This window comes from Parus major, chromosome 5 (genome assembly GCF_001522545.3).
Source record: "Parus major isolate Abel chromosome 5, Parus_major1.1, whole genome shotgun sequence".
NCBI lineage: Eukaryota > Metazoa > Chordata > Aves > Passeriformes > Paridae > Parus > Parus major.
The window spans coordinates 3,763,035-3,785,945 of NC_031774.1; the positions used below are offsets into that span (position 1 = coordinate 3,763,035).

The following is a 22,911-nucleotide window of genomic DNA, read 5'->3' on the forward strand; positions in this document are numbered from 1 at the left end:
CGTCCCCATCCCGCAGCCGAGGAGGCGGCGGCGCTGACGCAGCAGCAGCGCGGAGCTCGGGACTCGCGGCGCTCCCGCCGCTGGATTTCTCCCCCCCGGGGCCTGCGGCAGCCTCCCGGTGAGTCCACACGAGGTCCCCGCGGCGCCGGCTCGCCCCTCCGCCCCCGGGAACTCCGCCGGGCCGGGAGCAGGTGCCGCCGCCCCGGGGTTTGGGGGGGGCGGGGGGTACGCGGGGCCACCGGGAACTTCCCGCGGCGGCGGGGAAGCGCCGGGAGGGCACGGCGGGCTCGGTGGCGGGGGGGCCGGGCCGGGCCGCCGTTACCCCGCGCGGTCCCACCGGTGCGAGGCCGGATCGGCCCCGCCGAACCCCCCCGGGCTCCTCCGCCCCTGCCGCTCGGGCAGCACAAAGGCGGCGGGGCCGGGCCGGGGGGGCCCGGGGGAGTTGCGGGGCTCGTGTCCCCGGGGGGCTCCTTGCCCCAGGGGCTGCTCGCCTCGGCATCGCCCGATCGGGGGCGATTCCCAGGGAAAGCCGCCGCTGTCCTCGGCCCCTCCGGGTCTCGGAGCTGAACCGGCGCTGCCCGGCCGGGAGTTGGCACAGGACGGGCTGGCCGCGGGTTGGTGTTTTGGGGCTCCCCACGCCCGAACGGGGAGATGAGCCCCTCCCCTGAGGGTTGAGCGGCTCAGTCCGTCGAGTTCCCGATGGTTTGCAGGATGTGATGCCGGGCGGGCTGTGAGCCCCGTGTCCCTGTCAGGCAGGTGCCATCGAGCCTCTTTGGGGGACAGCAGAGCAGTTTTCATTTCCATCGTGATTTTTCCCACTTGCCGTGCGCTCCCCGTGGCTCTGGACATCTCTCCTTTCCTGCCGGCTGCTCCGGTGGCCCACGGCTTGTTTCCTCTTCTCCTTTTGTGTAGCGGTGGCTCCTAATGGAGGCAGCTCCGCTGGCTCCCTCTTTTCCAGCTGCTTCTACAAGGCGCAGGAGCCAGCACATGTGACTGGGCAGATCTCGGGAAGACTAGCAAGTGCTCCCCGGGCTGCTGCTCGACAGCCAGCCCCAACACGGGGATACCCACACCCCGATGTCCCTTTCCCTGCCCCGGCACAGGGAGACACAGGAATCCCCTCTCTTTCACAAGAGCAGCCGTGAAAACTTAAAAAATACGAGCATTTGGGATCTATTCTGTTTGCCTCTCCCCCTCCCCTCTCTCTTTCCACGAAATGCTTATCTGAAAGAGGTTCTGGTTGTGTTTTGTTTTAAAGAATCCAGCTGCCCCTCGTGCTCGCTTTCCATCTGAAGTCATCATTGTCAGGAGCAGGCGAACCTCAAAGCGAGAGGCTTTGCCGGGCTTTTGCTTGCCTGGTTAATTGATCTGTCCATCAGTTTGCCACAATTAGCGAGCGCTTGCTCCACGCTGAGGGGCTCTGTGGTGTTCTGGGGGGCTCGATGTTTTATTTTAAGGCTTCTGGTCCTCGTGGTTGTGAGAAAGAGTGACACGAGCTGCGTGATAGACTGATGCTTTTGAAATCTTAATGTGATTTAAATACCAGCACGCTGCTGATCACTTTAACAGAAATATCCTGCTCACATATTCATCCTGAGCCATTCTTCACGTTTGTCATGTCCTGGCTACCTGAATCATTCCCAAGCTTCAGCTGGAACTGTCTAAATGTTTGCTGGCAATAGGAAATCGTGCATTAGTGTGATTTACCAGGACGTTTTGGATTTAAACATTGATTTCTGTTTGTTTTCCTCATGAACTCAGTGCAGCATTTCCAACTGCTTTCCAGCTGTTCTTCTTGAGCAGAGCAGGGAAGTGTAGTACTACTGATAGGTGTAAAATCAGCTGGAAAACGCCAAGCCTGCGGGGGAAAATAATTCCCTGAACTTTGTGTGACTGGATCCTTTCTGGATGCTTTGTTTGCTGGGGGCTGATGCTGACAGTTGCACAGAACAATAAAATGCAACTCAGAAGTGTGGTGTTTGGGGGAAAAACAGTCACACCCTTGTGTCTTGAGGCAGAAATGTTATTTTGGAGGCCACTGACATGTTCTCATCCAACTGAATCATTCAATTAAATGTCGGTGCTCTGTCCTTCTTGCCAGTTAGTCTGCATCACCTTTCTGTCTCCACACTGGAAGTCTTAGTGTTTATTTGGCTTTTTAACCAGTATCATGGGACAGTTAGGGTTGGAACGACCTCTGGAGACCATCCCCACCTAGAGCAGGTGACACAGAAATGTGTCCAGGTGGGTTTGGAATGTCTCCAGAGAGGGAGACAGCCTAAGCAGCCTGTTCCTGTGCTCTGCCACCCTCAATGGAAAGTTCTTCCTTCTGTTGAGGTGGAAGTTGTTGTGTTTTAGGTGATGCAGATTAATTTTGTTTGCTGCGGTGGTGTTAATCGCTGTTGTGTGACTTGGAGGCTCTGTGGGACACGTGTGCTGGTCCAGTCTGTGGAGATCTGATTTAGGGAGTGCCTGGCCGTGGTCTGGGGGGAAATCCACCTTTCAGCAAAAGCTTTTCTAATGCTGCTGCAGCACTGAAAATAAGCCCTTAGCAGCAAATCTGTCCAAAGTAAACAATTGAAAAATAATTAGGAGTGGTAGGCAAAGGCATGCTCGCTGCTTGGCACCATGTTCAGATCACAAGCAAATGAATGAATGATGAGATCTGGTTCTGCAAAGAACAGGAAGGTGTGCTCAGATGTGCAAGTGTCACATCCCAAAGGAGCTGTGTGGGGCTTTTTTTGCCGCATCTCCCAATTAGTTGTCCACATTTCAACATCAGGAGGGATTTCTTCATGTAAAGAGTTGTCAGGCACTGCCCAGGGAGGTGGTGGAAATCCCATCCCTGCAGATGTTCAAGGAAGGACTGGATGTGGCACTCAGTGCTCTGGGCTAGGTGGCAGGGTGGTGGCTGGTCACAGGTTGGACTAGATGATCTCAGAGTTCTTTTCCAAGCTTATTGATTCTGGGATCTCAGTTAACCACAACTTGTGGAAGCAGCAGCAGAACAACCTCGGAGTTGAATCCAACCAGCCAATCTAAGTCACAACTCTCACGTTGGTAATCATAAATGAAGCAGTGTTCAGATGATTGGGAAATAAAACAAAAACAAACAAACAAAAACAACAACAGCAGCAACAAAAAAAATCAGCCCAAAGAAGTCATAAAGCTGAAAATAGCTTCAAACACAAGCTGTGAGCTGGCAGGGGCTGGGGTGGCTGGGCTGTGACAGAAAGGGATGTGCTGCGATCCTGGAGGATTTCCCCATCCAAGGGCTCTGCCTCTCTGGTTTGCTCTCCAGCTTGAACTCACAATGTATTTATGTGCCTGCTTCCAGCAGCTCATAGGTGAGCTGGTTATATTCCTAGCTGCAGATTTGGGCTGTCTTGAGCTCTTCTCCAAGTGTGAAGGCTGGAAGACGTCGCAGTTTTGGATGCGGGTGGTGTTTAAAGGGAAGAACAGGGGATGTTTTTTGAAGGATGCTCAGAAGGAATTGTTCCTTGTGCTTCAGCATGAGAACTGGAGGCTTTGGGTCCTTTGGCCATGATCACAGCTGTCCAGCATGGCAGCTACTCTTTTATTGAGACCAAAGACATGTATTTAATGGCAAAAAAATATTTAAATTCATGGCCAGATTGTTGCTCTCAGTGAATGAGTTACCTCATGGTCAGAAGACCATCACAATTTAACAGTCTATGCTTTCACACTTGTACTGGCACCTGATATCTTTGAAATGGGGAAAACACACTTAAATTTGATACTAGTCGTTTTATTTCTTAAAAGACAGAAAGAAACAAGATTGTATGGGGCAATGGCATAACGATGTCCAGTTATTGTCCAGATTTGCTATTTTAGAATGGAACTTTATTATAAATAAAGTAGAATAAAGTAGAGTCACAGTAATATTTCATATGAATAAAAAAACCCCTTCCATTAGAAGAACAAGGCACTGGAGAACTTTATCATGCCATAAAGTGAAATGAGGGACTGAAGTTACTAAAGAGAGAAACCAGGGGTATAATTTAGAAAAATAAATATAAATCTGGTTTAAAATCAACTCATTTGGGCCCTGTCAATACTTGTACCATTGCAGTTTAATTGATCTGTTCCATGTTATTTTTTCTCTGGCCATGTGGGTGAAACCTCTATAAAATCAGAGTATGGAGAGCTGGCAGGATATAAGAAATGCAGTCAGCTGAGGCAACTGAACCTGAACCTCTTTTTGAAATCTCTGGTCTCTCAAAATTACAACTGTATAATTTCCAAAGAGTAATTTGAGTTAAATCATAGTGGAAGCCCCTCAGTGGCGATGGCAGTGCTGCTCTGCTTCTGGAGAAAAGTAGCTGAAAATGAGGATGGCTGCCCTGGAGGAGCAGTTGTTTTCCCTTCAATCTGCTAATTATTGATATACATTAAATTTCAGGACATCTTCCGTAGAAGGGTGGGTGGTTATTAACTCCACGTGTGTAAGAAATAATTCGAGGGACGCTGTTGATTTTGGCCTGATTTGTGAGTGATGCTCCCATTTGGCACCGCTGAGCTCTTGCTGCTTGGTGATGGGCAAAAGCATCAATGTATCTTTCCTTAACTTAAAGCTTGTGGGAATGAGCGATGTAACACCCTGCGAGCCTGGTGGCAGCGGGCAGTCCCCCCTGGGGTGTGAGCCGTGCCGGTAGCGTGCAGCTAAATAAACACTATTAAATGGGGAGGGAATGTGTGTCACTCCCCGGGAGCACCGTGCTCAGGGCCCTGCCGCTGCGCTTCTCCCACGTGGCACGGCCGGGAACGCCGCTTTTATCATCTCGTTCAGCAGCTCTGACTTAGATTCGAGGTGCATTTTCAGTAGGGGTGTTTGGCTGGACCTTGTCTGAGAGCTGCTTGGAGCCCCTCGGTTTGCCATTCTGCTTCCTGCAGCGTTTAAATTTCCCAGTGCTTTTGGAGACTTGGCAGCACAAGGATTTTGAGGGGTGTTTGCTGTCACACGTGTGGCAAGTCCGGTGCCATCGGCAGGGTGTCAGCTCATCCCATGGGATGGCACAGCTTGCACGGTGATGCTGGGAGCAGGAAAGCTTTGGGATCCTTGTGGTTCCCTCCTTCCCCAGAGAAAGGGATGCAGCCCAGGTGGGATTTTTCTCCTGCTGTATTCCCTGGGCACTGCCCTGTTGTGGATGGAAATGTTCTGGGAAAAGGCACGTAGAGAGCTGGTGGGATTTGTGTTAAACGTGCGGTGCTCAGGAGTAAAATGATGCTTGGGCTCTGAGCTGCTGCATTCCTCGTGTCCCAGTTCTCCTAAACAAAGGTATGACTAAAGAAAATTACGATTTTTAGGTTTTCCTCCTTTGTAAGACACATCACAGGAGCACTCACTGGCACCCATTGTTCTTCCAGCAGTTTTTGAAGGGCTTTCTCGTGCTCAGCTTTGAAACTCTACAGCTCAGCAGCCTTGATTTTTATTTTTTTTAAATGAAAGATCTTGGCTTTTAGAGGCTGCCTGTATCTCAATATTTCAAATTATTTACGAGGCTCTTAGAAATAAAAAGCAGGCATTTTTCTGGCATTGATTGGAATAAAACTGCTTTGCTGGCAGCTGATTTTTCGGTGTCTGAATTATCATCCTTGAAATAAAATCTCAGTGCTTGGGAAGCATCGAGATCCCAGGCATTGCTTCCTACTTATACCGTGCCTGGCCTTCTATTGTTCCTGCCTGTGGCCTGTGGGAAGCACGGAAAATCGGGAGCTTCAGCCAGCATTCCCGCAGCACAGCATTATCCGGTGCACGTCTTCATTGTGTCTCCGAGTGCTTGCGGAATACCTGGAATTAGGCTTAAATCGGCAGTGGAGGAGAGAAATGGGATGCGAGGAAAGGATGGCAGAGCTGAGTTTTGGAGGCAGGAGGGAGCAGGCGCCGCGGGGAGCGTGGCCGCGGGCGGATGCTGCTGGAGCCGGGAGCAGCCTCTGCTCTCCCGGTCCTCGCATCCTCGCCGGGCAAGTTCGGGAAACTAAGGAGCATCTTAACTGGAAATGGATCCAGGGCTGCATCCCTGAAATCCCTTCGGGAGCGCTCTCTCTCTGTCAGGGCACTTGGCAGGTTGAGCGTGTTCTCGCTGGCTCAGGGTTGGGAATTCTGTAAAAAAAAGAGCAGGATTTGAGGCGGGGTGGAGAGGAGCATCGAGGTCTCTGCTGAGGGAGGATGGAGAGGCACCGGGGGAAATGCAGGCAACGAGGATCAAGCTGCAATAATCACATACTGATAAATAGGAATGGTTTGGAAGGAGAGAAAGCAGGAAGGTGCAGGCTTGTGGAGGGAACTAGTGGGCAGCAGGAGGTTTATTTTTAATGAATAAAAAACTCATAAGAAACAGATGCAAGAGGCATGTTTGGGTTTGTTCCTTTGTTCAGCTCAGCCAAAGTCAGTGGAAGGATTCAAGGTTGAATCAAGGTTCAGAGTAAGGAGACAGGGCAGCTCTCTCCAAGGTGAGCAGGATAGTAAAGGAAAAGGATTGGGCAGCTATAATAATGTATTGACAGAGAAAAAAGATTTTTTCTTAAAATCCTGGCTAAATTCCAGGCGTCAGAACAAGTATGGAAATCCTGAATTGGAGAGGTAAATCCCAACCTGGGAATTTCTTAGGTTTCAGGAAGTGCCACAAGCAACAGAAACAAACCAGGCATTTTGGGGATTTATTCATTAACAATTATTTGGTAACCCAGACTCTGTGGCATGTCCTTAATTCCTGGAGGTGGTGAGTACTTGGAGATGGCCCCTGCAATAACCAAGCATGTGGTGGGCAGAGCACCTGATGAGGGGGAATATGTAATGCCTGCTGGCTGCCCCCCTTTTCTTTCCCAAGAACTTTGTCATCTTATCCTTCCTAGATTCTGGATTTCATCAGGGACCTCTAGGGATGTAGTTATTTGGTATTTCTACTGTCTTCCTTGTGTTTTCGTTGGAAAGAAGTGAATCCTTTCCAATCCTGTTAGGACAGACAGTGTGACTGGGAAGCAGTGTTTGACCAACTCAAAAAAAAAAAATATAAAAGAAAGCTATTTTCATGTCTTTATGGTTCTGTTTCATCTCAAATAGTGGAAGAGGACCCAGGGAATAATTCCCACTTGAGAATAAATTGCCAGCTTTCCTGAAAATGTAGTCCTGACACCTCTGGGGCTGTAAAGGAGCGATACAAACCCTGTCCCTTTCGATGTCTGTGGGTCAGGATCAGTTACCAGGAATAACTTCAACCTAGGGATGAAGTTTTGGATGCAAGTGGCTTAATTACAGTGCGGATGGAGCGTCGCTGTCTGTGCTCAGCCCACGTGTGATCTGCAGCAGTTCTCCTGCCTGAAACCACTAATGAGCTTAAGAACTCCCCTGTTTTCTCAGCGCTTAACAAAAATTAAATCCTTCCCTCCCAACAAAACTGGTCGCATGCTCGGCCCGCTGCTTTCATCAGGAACAATGGCTGAGCGCTGACCTTCCTGAGATGCCACCTCAGAGCTCGTTACTGAATAATTAGGTGATCTTTACCCTTCCCACAAAGCTCGGGGGGCTGTTTTTTGTATTGATAACGTGACATATCCCAAGGCTCGGCCTTGAATTTCAGGCACTGGGCTGTTCCAAACTCCATCTGTCCACTAAGTGAATGTCAATCCAATTTAAGCTTGCATATGTTTCCAAGGAAACCATGGGAGGCAGTGGGGAGAAATGGATCATGGAGGGGCAGGGAGGCTAGCGCAGCAGCAGCGCTTTGACTTTTCACTATTTAAATATAATTAAACCCCAGTTCACTGTAATAACCCTATATAGAGCAGTGTCTGGAGGCCTTGAGGGTCAGATCTGTTGATCTTGGAGTAGCCTGTGTTATGTGTAAAACAAACATAGTGTATTTAAAAATAAGAAAGGCAAGTGGCTTCCGGTGCTTCCATGAGGCCTCAGTCCAGCTCGGAGAGCTCTGCACTTTCTTATGTAGATCCCACAATCATTTAGGTTGGAAAAGACCTCCAAGATCATCTGCCTGTGTCCAGTCATTCCTTAGACACCTCTAGGAATGGTCACTTCACCACTGTCCTGGGAAGCTGCTTTCAATGCTTGAAATAATGGATTTGGGTAGTGAGGTCCTAATTTTCTTTCTCTCAGGCTGGAGAGCTCATGCAGCCACATAAAAAACAATCCAGCCCTCAGCTGAACAAAGCAAACTGTGAATGGGCCCAAAAGAGTCCTCATATGTGTATTTAGACCCCCCAAAAAAATATAAATGGGAAGTGTTTAGACAAATTTAAGACCATTGTCCTGGTCAAGTTAGGAGAGCCAGGTTGGACAAGTCTTGGAGCAGCCTAGGCTGGTGGAAGGTGTCCCTGCCTATGGGGGGTTGGAATGGGATGATCACTGAGGTCCCTGCCAAGCCAAATCATTCCAGGATAAAACATCTTAATGCTGTACACCTGGTGTACTTGTGTTTGGAGGCCAGTAACTGTGACAAGTCTTGCCTAGGGAGCAGGAAAATCGGTGAATTTCCAATATTTGCTCCTGATCCCTCAGATAAGCTGCAGGTGCTGTGGCTCCCCAAGGGCTCATCCTTCACCAGAGATGTGAGAACTTCCAGGCACACCGCAGCTCGAGCTGAGGCACAGAAGGAAAGCTGTGAGGTGACACTGAGCAGGAGCCCCAGAGGTAATTTTGGGGTCGGTTCCTTTTGCAGACCCCGTGTCAACCACAGCAGAGACCTGACAGAAGTTGTGGCATCCTCTAGGAAGTGTCACTCAGCTCTGCTAGTGCTCCCACATGTGTGGCAAAGTTGTAAGGGTGGGAAGCAGCAGAGCTGGAGACTCAAAGCATAGACTTTGTGCTTGGTTTCTGTTCAGAAGAAATGAGGGTTCCCCCGCCCCGTTTCCAGGAATTCATCTTGAACTGAGAGTCTAAATTCTGCAGAAAGCCAGGGCTGTAAGTCTGCCTGGATTTCTGAAGCAAAGTGTGTTTCTACCTGTTAAAACAGCTGTTAAATAAAATGTTTATCTTAGTTATTGAAATGAGGAGTGAGGAGCTAGCTTTGGAGCTCTGAAATGGGATATTTTCTGTCATTTTAGTTTGAAGAATACTGCTGCCTTAAAATGTTTTACTGTGACAAATAGCTGGAGCTGAAATTCTGGTGTCTGGGGATATCCTCCGTGGATACATCTCTCCTTGTGCGCTGTAACTGCAATCTGAGGCAGAAACTCCTCATCTCTGAGCTCTTTGCAGCTGTTGTCCAGCATCAGATCCTCTTTGGATCAAATCTCCTGAGATTTGGACAACCAGCAGCAAAACTGGCCGAGGGGAGGAGTGTGCTGGGCACGGGCACTGGGGATTGTCCTTGGGCCAAGCTGTGGGATAACAGGGGGGTTCTGGCTGCTCGGGGGGGTTTTACAGCACATTCCTCCTTATCAGCTGTTTACCCTTCCACGCTGGGCATAGCCTGGGAAAGCAGAGCTTGCTGCAGCTTGCTTGGATCTTCCAGCAGCTCCTGGAAACTTCCTACCAGCTCTCCCGACATTCGACCGGTAGCTGCAAGCGTCTCCCGCTGCCACTTTGGCTCTGCTTCAGCTGGCAGCTCGTGCAGCTCAGGAATCCCTCTGGGATCGCCTCTCCAGTTGCATTTCCCGTAGTCTGGCTTCACACGTTGTCTCCTTGTACCCCACTCCTTGAATCCTGGAGCTCTGAACCGTGTGCATCTTTTACCCTTGTGCTCCTGTGCCGGTGACTGGGATGGATGAGGGGAGTTTTCCCTATCCCATCCTTCTGATCCGAGCATTGAACACCTCAATGTGCAATCAATGTTATCAAATCCTATAGCTGATAATGAAGGGGATAATTCTGATTATTTTTTTGTTTCTCCACTTGTCAGTACTAGGAGTTCCTCAAAAGTTTTGCTGTTTTCTTCCCTAAAATGAATATTCTCCTCGAGGTTGGAGGAAGCATGTGGGGGGTAGTTTTGCAGTATCAGAGCATCATTTGGCAGAGCAGTACTTGTAGGACTTTTCTCCCCGCTATGCAGTACACCTGGATGTTTTGAAGCCACAGCCTGACTTCAAGGGACCTTCCTGAAAATTAGTTGGAGGCACCTGTGGCATTTCCATAAAACTAGGCTGCACTGTTTAAAAGCTTTGTGGTTCCCCAGAGGAAGTTGTAATTAGGCTCCTTTGCCAGAGAGCTGATGGTTTATCCTCTAGAGTTCCCACTTGCTCCGTGGTGACCTGCACTGGTGGGAGAATAGAAGTGTTCAGTGTCCCCCCCAGCATTCAACCAAGAGCTCTTGGGACCAAGTGTGTGACTTAGTCATTGTTCTTAACAATTCCCCATTCTCTTAAGTCTGTTTTCCTCCTGGCTGTGCAAGGTGCAGTGAAATCCAAGTAATATTTCGGTGTGATGGTCTGTATAGCCCACCTTATTGGAAAAGTCTGATCCTAGCCCTGGCTTGGAGAGCTGAGTGTGTTTAATCGCTGCCTTTCTGAACGGCCGAGCGGTGTCACGCCCGTGTGGGTCGATAAATGCACTTTAATGAGTGCATATAAACCAGATCACTCCCAGCACAGGTTGCCCAGTCTATTTGAAGGTGGTATTTGTTGCCTTGACTGATCAAACCCGGGGCACAAGCAAAGGTGTGTGTTTAAATACACCTCTAATGATGTGGGTAAGGGATGAAAGAGCTGGGACAGCTCCTAATGGGAGTTAAATGGGCTCTCATGGAAGCAGCGTTCCAGCGAGCTGGGCTTCTCCTCGTCTTAAGTGGCTGAATTGCCTGTGTTTGGCTTGTGGTTCCTGGGATTTTAACATGTTACAACATCCAGCTACTGCTTGAGTTTTCTCTCACCAGATCTGTGATCTGTGCCAGCTGCTGGTTCCTAGAAACGCTCCTCTGGCTCAGCTTGGGACCTTTGGCAACACCGAGTCCTCTGGTTCCTGGGCTTAAATGATCCAATTTGATCCGAATTTAAATGATTCCCTGCTAACACCCTAGGAATTCAAGAACTTGTTCTCCTTGGAGGCGTCAGCTGTTGCACCACCATCCAGCAGCGCTACATTTCCTCGGACTGACCTAATACATGAAACCAGTTGAGTTGTGACATTTGAAGTGGAACTTCTTCACTTACTCTGTGGGTTACTGATTTGTAAATACTGTCTCTGGCACTAATGAGAGGGTGGAAGGGTTTAAAGCAGGTTTAGGGAGGCTTGGCAGTTCTGCCTTGGCTAAAACTGTGTCACCAGAAGATGTGTGAATATACATCTGTATTTGTGGTGCTGATTGGTCCTGTATTTTGTGAAGGAAAAAAAAATTGTGTATTTTCAAGCCACATCTGGACTTTTATTCCAGAAGTTCCCAAACCATTCTCTGATTTATGGAGTGCCAGAATGTTTTGGGTGGGAAGGGACCTTAAAGCTCATCCATTTCTACCTCCTGCCATGGGCAGGGACACATTCCGCCAACCTGTGTCAGGGCCTCACCACCCTCACAGGGAAGAATTAGATTTTCTGATTCTACTTCAAATCCAGCAAAGTTGACTCCAGATTTAAGCTCTGCTCAGCAGTCAGTGCAGCACTGTGGTTTACAAGACATCAGGGAAGGAGAGGGTTTGGTTCCAGGAATTGCAGTGGGAATGCAAGAAGTTCTGTAAAGTCTTTTTTTGACTTGAGTTTTGGATTCTCAAATGGAAGAAGGCTCAGCATAACTCATCCTCTGTCACCTTTGTCCTCAGCTGAGAACGTGTGGGGTTAATGCTGCTGTTTTAAGTGATGATCAGAAAGTGAGAATAAAGAAGTAGAAAGTCTCTTTTCTTTTGAAATGTCTGTTAAACTTTGAACAGAAAGAGGAATCAAAACCTTTGATGAAGGAAATCCCAGTGAGCTGTTTTGCTGTATGGACAATTCACAACCCAGCTGAGGGTGAAGTGGTGTGCTATTGCTTTTTAAAGCATATAGAAACGAAAGGTGTTTCCAAATGTAAGATGATACTGTCTGAAGTACTTACTCTAGAACTGAAAATAATTCAGGCAGCAGTTTATTCTGAGAATGTAGTGTATTTCAGTGTATTTCAGCTGGAGATGAGTCAGAATACAAGAATCCTTGAAAATACTACATGAACTTGTTCTTTAACAGAGCTTTGCTTTGCCTGCTTGGGTTTAAAGCTTCTGTAGATTTAAGTCGAGGTTATAAACATGCATGTCTGTTAAATTTTCAAATTCAGGCTGTCTTTTGCACTCCTCAGAGATGATAATTCCTAGAGTCCATACCTGGAGCCATACTGCCAAGGATTTGGACACTGAGATGGGTCACAGGTAGTTTTGAGGGACACAGAGGTGAGGAAAATAAGATGAAAATTATTTAAAGGAAAAAAAATGTTTAAATCAAACATTTAGTTAAATGTCGCACTGAAGGAATGCCTTGCCCTTCCCTGAATTTCTTGCATTTCTTTTATCTCCCCTAAAGCCAATTTTGAATTTGTGGAGTAGGAATGTGTTGTCTTTGGATCCTGAGGGTGCTGTGCTGACAGTTCCCAGTCAGGAGAGAGTGAATGGAGACCTTTGTGGGAGAGATGTAGCGGAGGGAGGAGAAGGGAAATCCGGATCCAGAGATAGGATGGCAGTAACAGCTCCGTGACACCGAGAGGAGCTGGCAGGGATGCACCTGCCCTTGAAATTCCCACAGGCAGCACAGTTTGCAGCCACACGTGTAGAACACAGAATCACGGCGCAGCTTGAATTATTTAAGCTCAGCAGCTTGAAGGAAGCTCCCAAAGCAGTCATGGAAGGGTGTGATTATAATATATAGAAGAGCTTTAATATTTACTATAGAAAAACCTTACACCTTGTTCTTCAAAATAAAGTCTTGGGAATAATTTGTTATTCCATTTTGTCCGTGAAACAGGAAGGGTGCCAGAGCTATCTGAGCAAAGTGACATATGATTGATATTTTACCAGACTCAGCCTTCTGCCACAAAGGAATAGAGTTTGCATTTTGCATATATGAAAAATCAGATGAGCAGGGCTTGTGTGGGTTATTTTTTTTAAAACCTTGATTGGCAAAGCTTGTGCTCCTTCTATAAACATGTCTGCAAAAGCTGTCCCGGGATATTTTTGACTTGGTTTTTCAAACTACTTATAGGCATGTTTTAGAGTGTTGTTGGCGTAGCTGTGGCAGCTTTGTACAGAACCTATTTAAAGTTGTAACAGGCAATTCTGTAAATGGATGATATTTAATAGATCTGATATTTTATAGTTAGAGAATCCCAAATTTATTTAGGTTGGAAAGGACCTTGAGGATCATCTCGTTCCACACCCTGCTACAGGCAGGGACACCTTCCGCTATCCCAGGTTGCTTCAAGCTCTGTCCAGCCTGGTCTTGGACCCTGACAGGGATGGGGACAGCCACAGCTGCTCTAAGCAACCTGTGCCAGGGCCTCCCCACCCTCCCAGGGAAGAATTTCCTCCCAATATCCTGTCTAACCCTGTGCTCTGGCAGTGGGAAGCCATTCTCACTTATCCTGGCACTACCTGCTCTTCTGAAAAGTCCCTTTCCTTCTTGCTGCTGCTGTTCCCTGGGATGTCTCAGGATTGCAGTATCTGTGTATGCTGCAGCCTTCCCGTTTTTCCAAGTGGTCTAGTGTGCACCTCCCATCCTTTCCCATGTTTCTCTTGCCTAATCTCTGGACTCTGAATGCCTTCATTGAAAGGAAACCTTAGTAACTAGTTCACTGGGGAGTGATGCAGCAAAAGCCAAGTGTCAGAGCATCTTTTTCCATCAAATTGTCAGCCTGGAGACAAGCTCAGCCTTATTTCCACCCCCACATCCTTGTACTTACCTGCAAATGCCAGGGAATTCCTTTGCCTTACCTGGGCTTTCCTTGCAGCAGCATGCTTAAGGCTGCTTATCCATGGCTCTCCATGGGTAGCTGCTGCTGCTACAGCTGGGGAGGTTCCTGTGGGAAGCACTAGTGATGGATGCTGTTTGGGAATTGCCATATGCTCTAAAATCCATTAATTCCAAGTTTCCTTCTCCTCCTGGTGCATCCCTCCCTAACTTGTTGAAAGGCAAAGAAAATACGTTCCCTCTTGAGAGCAGGAAGGTAGTCACATTATCCATCTCTGAGCAAACTAAGGGCACAGAAACAAATCCTGGTCTCTGCTTCCAGTTTTTCCTGGCTTTGGAGTGGGTCTGGAGTTTTGGGGAGGCAAGGATAGCTTTGCCTGTGGGTAAGCACAGCTTTTGCATCTCTTCTGCAGAGAGTGAGTATGAAACTGCCTGTGTTGCTGCCTCTCGAGCTCTGACCCCACTCGAGCCAATTTAGTGGGATTTGGAAGGATGTGAAGAGCAGAAGAGGCACCAGAGCTTCCCACAGACACACAGAACAACGCTGCTTTATGTTGGGGGTCACAAGCAAAAGGCTTATGACAGCTCTTGGGGGTGTAAATCTGCAGTTCTTCAAGGCCATAGGAAGTGGTTTTGCCAGTGTTGATCACGGGTGTTCAGTGAAGGCTTTGCTTTCAGAAACTTTAATGCAAATACGTACCAGACCCAGCTTTGGGGCTCCAAACTTGATCAGGGTTTGGTGCCTGATGTTGGAGTCGCTGAGGTCACTTATCAGTGCCCACATTTGTTTTTCGCTTCATCATTTCCTGCCTGTTTTGCTCAGTAGCAGCCAGGCACTGACAAAGTGACACAGTGTTACAGCTTCTTACCATTGGTAAAGGGGAAAGGAAAGCTGGTGCCTTTCCGAGAAGTAATGTGCTTTTCCCGATGTCGCATTAATTATCCAAACAACCTGCCCTGTTTTTGAGCTTGAGGAAATAGCCTGTGACTCTCCACCACGCTTGTACTTTGTTCACTTCCACTGATGTTTTCCCACTTGTCCCCTTATTTCCTTCCTTCTTTTCCCACACCATTTCCCCCTCCCCTTTACCCTCACTTTTCCCCCTTTTTCCCCTCTTTTTCACCCCCCATTTATTTTCCCCTTCTTTTTATCCCCCCCTTCTCTTCCCACCCCTCTTCTTTTTCCCCTATTTTTTCCCTTTTCCTCTTCCCTGAGAATGCTGCTTGCTGAGGCTGTGGAGAGTGTGAGAACAGCCAGAGAAATGTAATTTTGGCTTCCCCAGACAGAGCACTGCCACTAGGCAAGATCTGAAACCAGATAACCAAGGCTGAGCCAGACCTTCCCAAGCAATCAGCCAGGGAGCTCCTCGGGGATGTTCCCAGCTCTGGCTCTGGGTAGTGCAGGTCAGGCCTGCACCCAGCCGGATTTGCTCCCTGTGCTGCTGCTTTTGGACAGATTTGGCACTCGGGGTGTGAAGCCTTGGGCTCTCATTGCAGTTGTCTGTGATTTATCACGGCCACACACGAGCTGCAAAACTCCCAGCCGGGTGGCTGGAGCACACACAGGCTTTCGCAACAGGGGCATAATTACGGGCGTTGGAGCTGGGAGTGAAGCAGAGCCCAGTCCAGGACAGCTCCCAGAAATCCTCTTGGCTGTGCCAGAGTTGCCCCACATCCCTTTTCATAAGCCTTTTGGAAGCTGTGGAGGCTGTGTGTCCACATGGCTTTCAGGAGCTGCTGGCAGTGAATCATAGAACTCTGGAATGGTTTGGATTGGAAGGGATCTTAAAGCTCAAACAGTTCCACCCCCTGCCATGGGCAGGGATACCTTCCACTATCCCAGCTTGCTCCAAGCCCCATCCAACCTGGCCTTGAGCACTGCCAGGGATGGGGCAGCCACAGCTGCTCTGGGCAAACCTGTGCCAGTGCCTGAGCATCCTCACAGGGAAGAATTTCTTCCCAGTATCCCATTTAATCCTGCTCTGCTACAATGGTCAGAGCTATGCTGATGAGAGAGAAACCAGCCCTTGCTGCAGCCTAATGAGCTCTGTATAAACAGTTTCCTCCAGAGCATGTGGATGATGGAGCTTTCAATGAGTCTCAGGAGAAAAATTGGGACTGGACCCTGGGAAGACAAATTGCAGCTTCCAACAGCTACAGATTTTCTGAATGTTTGAGAGGGAGGCGATGTTTCCACTCACGGGATGTGCATGGCATTCAAGGAACTCAGCCTGGGATACCTGATGCTGCTGCGATTTATCTGGATTTCCTGTAGCTCCTGCAAGGCTTCTTCCATTCAACATGTTCCTTAGAGCTCTGGGAATTACTCACCTGCAAAAGCAGGAGGGAGAAAGGAGCCAATCCTCCAGATACTCACAGTTGTGGGGCTGTCGTCACAGCATAAGCTGTTCCAATGGAAATGGATAGACAGGATTCAAGTAGATGGGGCTGAGAGTCGTCGGAGCGGTGCCGTGCTTGGAGAGGAAGATTGGTGTTGTCGTAACTCTTTGTGTGTTATTGAAGTGCCAAATGGATTAGGAGCTTTAAAAGCTTTAATTTCTGTGCTTTTGGCATCGTGTCTTGGAGCGTGCACATCTCTGTAGTGAAGCTCTGGAGAGGAAATGGGGCTTGAAGGGGTAGTCCCAGACTAGTTTCTTCTAATTTCACTTGCAATCAAGTGCTGGAGAGGGAGAGACAGATGCTGCAGCTGCATGATTACAGAACATGCAGCTGTTATCACACTTGCATCTTTTCCTGCTAATGAGGCACCAACTCTCTCCTGAGTTTGCTGTTTGGGTAATGGTTTTATTCTAGCACGAAACTAGAAGTGGTTGTAATTTTTCTTTATTCTGATCTGGTTTGGGTTCAGCAGCTGGCAAGATGGTTTTTCAGAGCTAGTCTGGTTTGAGGAAGGAGTTGCCAGAGGAATGTTGCCTAGAGAAGCTGTGGCTGCCCCATCCCTGGAAGTGTTCAAGGCCAGGTTGGATGGGGTTTGGAGCAGTTTGGGCCAGTGGAAGGTGTCCCTGCCCAAGGCAGGAAGTTGGAATGGGATGAGCTTTAAGGTCTCTTCCAATCCAAACCATTCTTCGATTGTATGATAAGGAGGTAGCGATTCCAACTAGCTTTAAAATGGTTGGTGGGCTCTGGATGCAGCTGGGTAGTCTGAGCTGCTTGGAACTTTAATTTCCAGCACTTCAGTGTCTTCTCATCATTAATCCAGTTCCTCAGCCACGAGCAATAAATGGGTGGTTCTGATTTAAGTAGCTTCACTTTCAGTTCTCCACATTGTCTCGCACTTTCTTGGAGACTTCTGGGCACAAGCAGCTTTTCTGTGCTTTGTGAAGCATTACAAAGGTGGATAGAGGATGAAGAGCTCTGCCACTCTCCCTTCCCAGCTGGCAGGAGCACAATACCCACTGGAAGGAAGCTCGGCAGGACTCTGATTTTGAGGAATGATGCATTTGCCTGTCAGAGGGCTGAGTTTTGAGCTGTGATCAAAAGTTCTGTCTCTGTGTTGTGCTGAGGGAAGAGGAGGGATTGCCAGATCCCAAGTGAGCTGGGAGCAGGAGCATCCCCCTCACAAAGCAATCCACGCAGTGCAGGTGATTGCAGAGGTGTGGAAAAACCTCTGAGTACTGCAGCACACTAAGGATAGCTTTTGTTCCATAGGTGCTGGCAGTGAATCATAGAATTCTGGAATGGTTTGGGTTGGAAAGCTCAAACAGTTCCACCCCCTGCCATGGTTGGGGACACCTTTCACTATCCCAGGTTGCTCCAAGCCCCATCCAGCCTGGCCTTGGACACTGTCGGGGGTGGGGCAGCCACAGCTTCTTTGGGCAACCTGTGCCAGGGTCTCACCACCCTCACAGGAAGTTTATTCCTAATATCCCATCTAACCCAGCCCTCTGTCAGGGTGGAGCCATTTCCCCTTGTCCTGTCACTCCAGGCCCTTGTTCAAAGCCCCTCTCCAGCTTTTCTGTAGGCCCCTTCAGCTGCTGGAATGAACAATTTGGTCACTTCAAAGCTTCTGCAGGCTGAACAGTCCCAGTTCTCTTACACCCCCTTCCCTCAGTCTCTCCCAGCCTTTTCCTAACTTTAGAGCATCTATGCCATGAACAGACACACCTACAGCACCCAGTTTTCAGCAGTTATTCCAACTCATTTGAGCACAAAACCCCCAGGATGTGTGGTGCCAGGCTGGGTCAGGCACCTGCCTGTGGAAACCTGAGAAGAACAAGGTGCCTGATGCTGGGTTTAAGGCAAACCATGGCTTTTTATTTTGGGGTTCTCACCTCTGCTGGAGGCTCAGTCTCTCAGCAGGGACAGTAGAAAATAGGATAAAAGTTGCAAGGAAACCACTGGTCCATATAGCATGGGAGGAGTTGTCCTCCCCAGGGCATGTTCTGCAGGATACCTGTTTTGTCTCTGCTAAATCCTGCTCTGCCTGATCTATTTTTTAAAACTGTAGTCCTCTTCCAAACTCCAGAGATCGCATGTGGCCAGTTTAGCCTCTTGTGCAAGAAGAATTCAGTTCTGGAGGAAATTCTGTCTGACTTGATCCTTCTAATTCCCAGAGCCTGATTTTCCATTAAGAAAAATGTGGACATATATAAATTGTTCCGCACCAAGCTCTCCCCCTGGGGCACCAGCCATGGGATATACCCTGTTTAACGGGGTGGAGGGACTCAGTCACCCCAAAACCCATTGCCAAGAGCATGACATCTAGAAAAGCACTGTGCAAACCCCAGCGGGTTTCAATTCCTGAATTTCCCTTAGTTAATGCATATATAAGTAAGGCAATTAAAACACATCGGGCTTATTTCAAATAGATAATCTAATTATCAGCTTGATTAAACCATATCAAATGAACAGTTCTTGTAATTCGGGAGCTTTGTTCTAATCACTGCCAAAGCAGTAGGAGCTTTAATTAAAAGCCTCAAAAGTGGCAGACCAGTGTCAATTGAGGGGAGTTACAGCCCGAATCCTGATTGCAGGGAAGAGCAAACCCATCCTAGGTGGATGCTGATAAAAAGATCAGCTCTTTTCTGCCAGTAAATGGAATTTGACTATTTTGTAAATACCATTGAATGAAAGTAATTGTCCTTTGCTGCTGTTTCTGATGCTCAGGGACAGACTTCATTAAATCTATTCCACTATCACTCAATTACACTGACATTTTTAATGTCTATAGGTTAGTATCACACAGCCATACCCTGTCTCAGCCTTGGACCTACAGCTTCATATGCTAATGTGTGCTCCTTCAGACTGCAGAATTGCTTAATTAAAAGTTTGATAACTCAGGAAGCCCAGGCTTCTTTATCCTGCCATGAATGTATCTTTAGGGCCTCTCTGCCCACCGTGATTTGGTGTTTGGTGCCCACAACTTCTATGAAACACAGCTACAGGGATTGACAAGAGCAGCGGACAGCCAGGTTCCAACCTGCACAGGGATTTGCATGTATTTAATTTATTAATGTTGGCAGGTCTCTGCTTAATAGCCCAAGTTTTCTTTTCACCTGAGTAGGTGGACTTTCTGTTTTTCTTTTGCCTAATTGTCTCAGAAAATGATACTGGAGCAGCCTGCCTGTATCAACATGCAGGCAGTCACAGACTGGGGGTTATGTCTGCTCTGTACCCTGGACCAGCCTTCAGATTTTGGAGATTTGATGGGAATTTGTAAGGTGCTAGGAGCAGCATCAGTGGAAGAGCTGGGTGAGCAGCTCTCTGTCCGGACCCAGCTTTCCCCAGCTGCTGTGGCATTTGCCATCACCACCTTGTTTTTAATTGCTGTCATGTTACATGGCTTAATATTAAACTGATTGCATCCTGTCTCTTAATTGGCTTAACTGGCTCTCACCCAAAGAGACTCCGCTGTATGGAAACAAGCTTCCCCAAATATTTCCTAGTTGGCAGTTGGTGCTTTGTGAGGAGATGGGACCCTCTCAGCGATATTAATAGATGTTTTCTCCCATTCATTCCCAGGATTGGACATTGATCCTATGACGCATGCCCGGAAAAAACAACTTTTCCTTCTAAAACATCCAGCTGGTTCTGCTGGCCAGGCCTCGTCGCCAATAGGCAGCAGGAGGATGGACAGGGCCAACGCAGAGCAGCGGGATGGAGATGCCTCGGAGGCTCCAAACTGTCCCACTAGGTTTGTAGGGAGTAACAAAAGCAAGAGTTTGCGTGAAGTGCGAAAGACGTACCCGCTGCGGAGGCGGCTGCTCCCCTCGGTGAGCAAAAAGACCTGCAAGGTGCTCCTCACCAGGCTGGAGGATGTGGCTGGCTCTCTGTCCAAACAGACCCCAAGCTGTAAAAAAAAGCACCTTCCCAGCTGGGTTGAGGATTTGGGATCTGCTTTGTTCTCAGAACAAGTTCAGCCTGTGGGAGCGGGCAAGAGTGACTCATCCGGGGAGAAGTGCACGGTAACTTATCCCGGGCCGGAGCAGGACTTTGATCCTGCTCCCTCGGAGCCCAGGAAGCGCCGGCTGGCCTCGCTGAACGCGGAGGCGGTGAACAACCTGCTGTTTGAACGGGACGATGGCTTGTTATCCGGCAGGCGCTTCCGCAGGGACTCTGGGAAGGCTGCTGGGGACTGTACCCTCAAGGGCTTGCAGTGCAAAGCCGGTGACAACTGCCCTGCCCTGGAAAAACCGGCTGTGAAAACAGGGAAAGGAAAGAACCGGCATGAGGCCAGTCAGAAATGTAATAGCTGTGAGCATTCGCTGGACGAGGTCTTTGATGATGGGGCAAAGAGGGAGGATGGTGCCGTCTCCTACCATCCCACCCCAAAGAGACTGGCCAGCCTGAACGCCGTGGCCTTCCTGAAGCTGACCCACGAGAAAGACCAACCCCTGAAACAGAGGAGTAAATCGGACGGAGAGGGCAAGTCCGAGAACCACTGTTCAAAATCTACACTCAAATGGGCCAAAGCCGGTCGGAAGAACTGTGTCAAATCCAAGAAGGAAGTGGCCAGCTTAAAAATGGATGGGCAGCACGGCTGGCAAGGCCAGACCCTGGGCACATTTGGGAAAGGGGAGCAGCGGGACTCTTCCAGGGTCTATGGGACGTCAGAGCCTGTCCCCTACGAGTCGCTGTCTGGCTCCTATGCCAGCACGGAGGGCTTCTACCACAGACTGCCTTTGCTCATGGGAGGACAAGCTTCCATGAAGCCAGAGTATGGAAGACCCGGAGAAAAATCCCCAACCCCCAAACAGGAATTTCATCAGCCTTCCTTTCCTGTGCAGCAGTTCCCTCCCTTGCCTGTGCCCGGGAATCACACGGATTGTGGATGTCTCTATGAATCCTCAGATCTGACTCCGTTGAACGGGTTTTATGTTTATTATGGCCAAAGTGGATACAGTGGCTATTCCCCCTGCTCCATTTATCCCAAGGAGGAGCTGTCGCAGGCTGCGACCTGCGAGGGGCTCCTGGTATCTTCCGGTTCCTTGCCATCAGGTGCTCATTTCCAGCCCCTGCACTGGTGCAGCTCTCCGTACTGCTGCGGGGAGGGAGCGGCCGTGAGCAGCTACAGCGTCTGCGGCGTGGTGCACGTCCCGGAGGGCAGGATCGGCAGCGTGCACACGGGACGGAACAGCTACCCCTACAAAATGCCTTTTGCAGCAGGTAAGGTGCAAAGTGCGCGCAAATCCCGGCCGGCGTTCCCGGGAGAAGAGGGTGGCTCGGCGCGGTGCCTGCTTGCCTGGAGGCTGGTTCCCTCTGCGAGCGGTTCTCAGCTCCACAGCCGAGCTGCGGCTTGGAAGGGATCCGCCTTCCACCTCCCTTTCCCCCGTTTTTAGCCCGGAGGGTTTTTCCCACTGAAAGGTCTTGTTGGTGTGGAAAGCAGAGAATCGGTGAAAGGATTTGGGCAGCGAGAAGTTGACTCACGGCTTGTCACGCTGGAGCTAAGGCTGAGCTTTGATCTGTGTAAAACGAGCAGGGTTCAGTTCCTGCACTCCATCCCGCTGCGCCGCTCCGAGAGGGTCGGGAGCACACCAGGATGAGTTACTCCTCCCATCCCAAAACCTCGCTCTGGGGGCTGAGGCATCCTCACAGAGCCTGTGGAGAAGCAGGCATTGACTGCTGTTAGACTCTGGTGATGCCAGCTGGGGGCTGCAGGCTTTTTGGATTCCATGGATGGATCAGAGCTGGCAGGGCTGTGTAGGGAGTTTCACTGTGGTGGTCTAAGTGCCAGGTGCGCTGTTAGTTTGGGAATTCTTGATCCCATCTTTGGTTCCGTGTCTGACAATGAAGCACTGGAAAGAGGAGGGGTGAGGGGGATGGAAACACTGTTACCTGCCTGGCTCTCCTCTGTCCCCGGCTGCTTTTCAGACTTCCTGCTTTATCTTGGAGCTTTGCCTCTGCCGTTGAAAAATACCTTTTTAAATATTTAAAAGTGGAGTGCTGTGTGGGGGTTATCAGACACCAGTACCGTGTGTAAAGCCATCAGGCTGGACAGTGCTGCAAACAGTCGGTCTGTAGAGGAGGCTGCTCTCCAGCTGCTGGGAGTGCAGCCAGCAGTGGGAAAGATCCAGTGGGATCTTTCCACTAACCACGTGTTCCAGCCAGGAGCTGGCATGACTTACCCACTGAGAACAGATTTTCAGGTAGGTGGATGGAGTTTTGGTTCAAGCGAGGCTTTGTCATCTTCCGTTGTAGGAAGCTGCTGAAACTCAGGAGCGTTTGGTTGAAGTGTAATTTCTGTTTTCCCGAAATATCCCCGCTGTCATGGTGCTGCTTCCTACGGCAGCAGCCAGACAGGGCTTGCTGGTGGCTTCAGAGCTCTTGAAAGTGGAGTGCTCACAAGACAACCAGCTCAGCAGTGTGTTCTTGCCTGACAGTTTCTGTGTAGTGCCCCGAGGTCATACCAGTCTACTTTGTTCCTCAGCTTTTGCATGCTGGTGCCTCTGATTTTGTGCAGCCAGAAGGGTGCAGGCAGTGCAGATGGAGTATTTTCCAGAGCTCAGCCCTCCCTGTGGATTCAGTGATTCCTCCTGGTGCTGGCAAGGGCAGCAGCAGTTCCAGGAGTGGGTATTTGCTAGTGTGTCACCCTGCTACTGAGATCTCCCTTGCTG

General features: G+C 49.2%; 1 protein-coding gene across 2 annotated transcripts in view; it reads left to right on the forward strand.

The window, feature by feature from the left end:
* Positions 1 to 6: 6 nt before the first annotated feature.
* BAHD1 (bromo adjacent homology domain containing 1) overlaps positions 7 to 22,911 on the forward strand; it is a 32,293-nt gene continuing 9,388 nt past the window's right edge. For both annotated transcript variants that reach the window (XM_015632121.2, XM_015632122.3), the window contains exons 1-2: positions 7 to 118; positions 19,820 to 21,463. In XM_015632121.2, the coding sequence (XP_015487607.1) occupies positions 19,837 to 21,463 (1,627 nt within the window). In that variant the 5' untranslated portion in view covers positions 7 to 118; positions 19,820 to 19,836. The remainder of the gene's footprint in view (positions 119 to 19,819; positions 21,464 to 22,911) is intronic.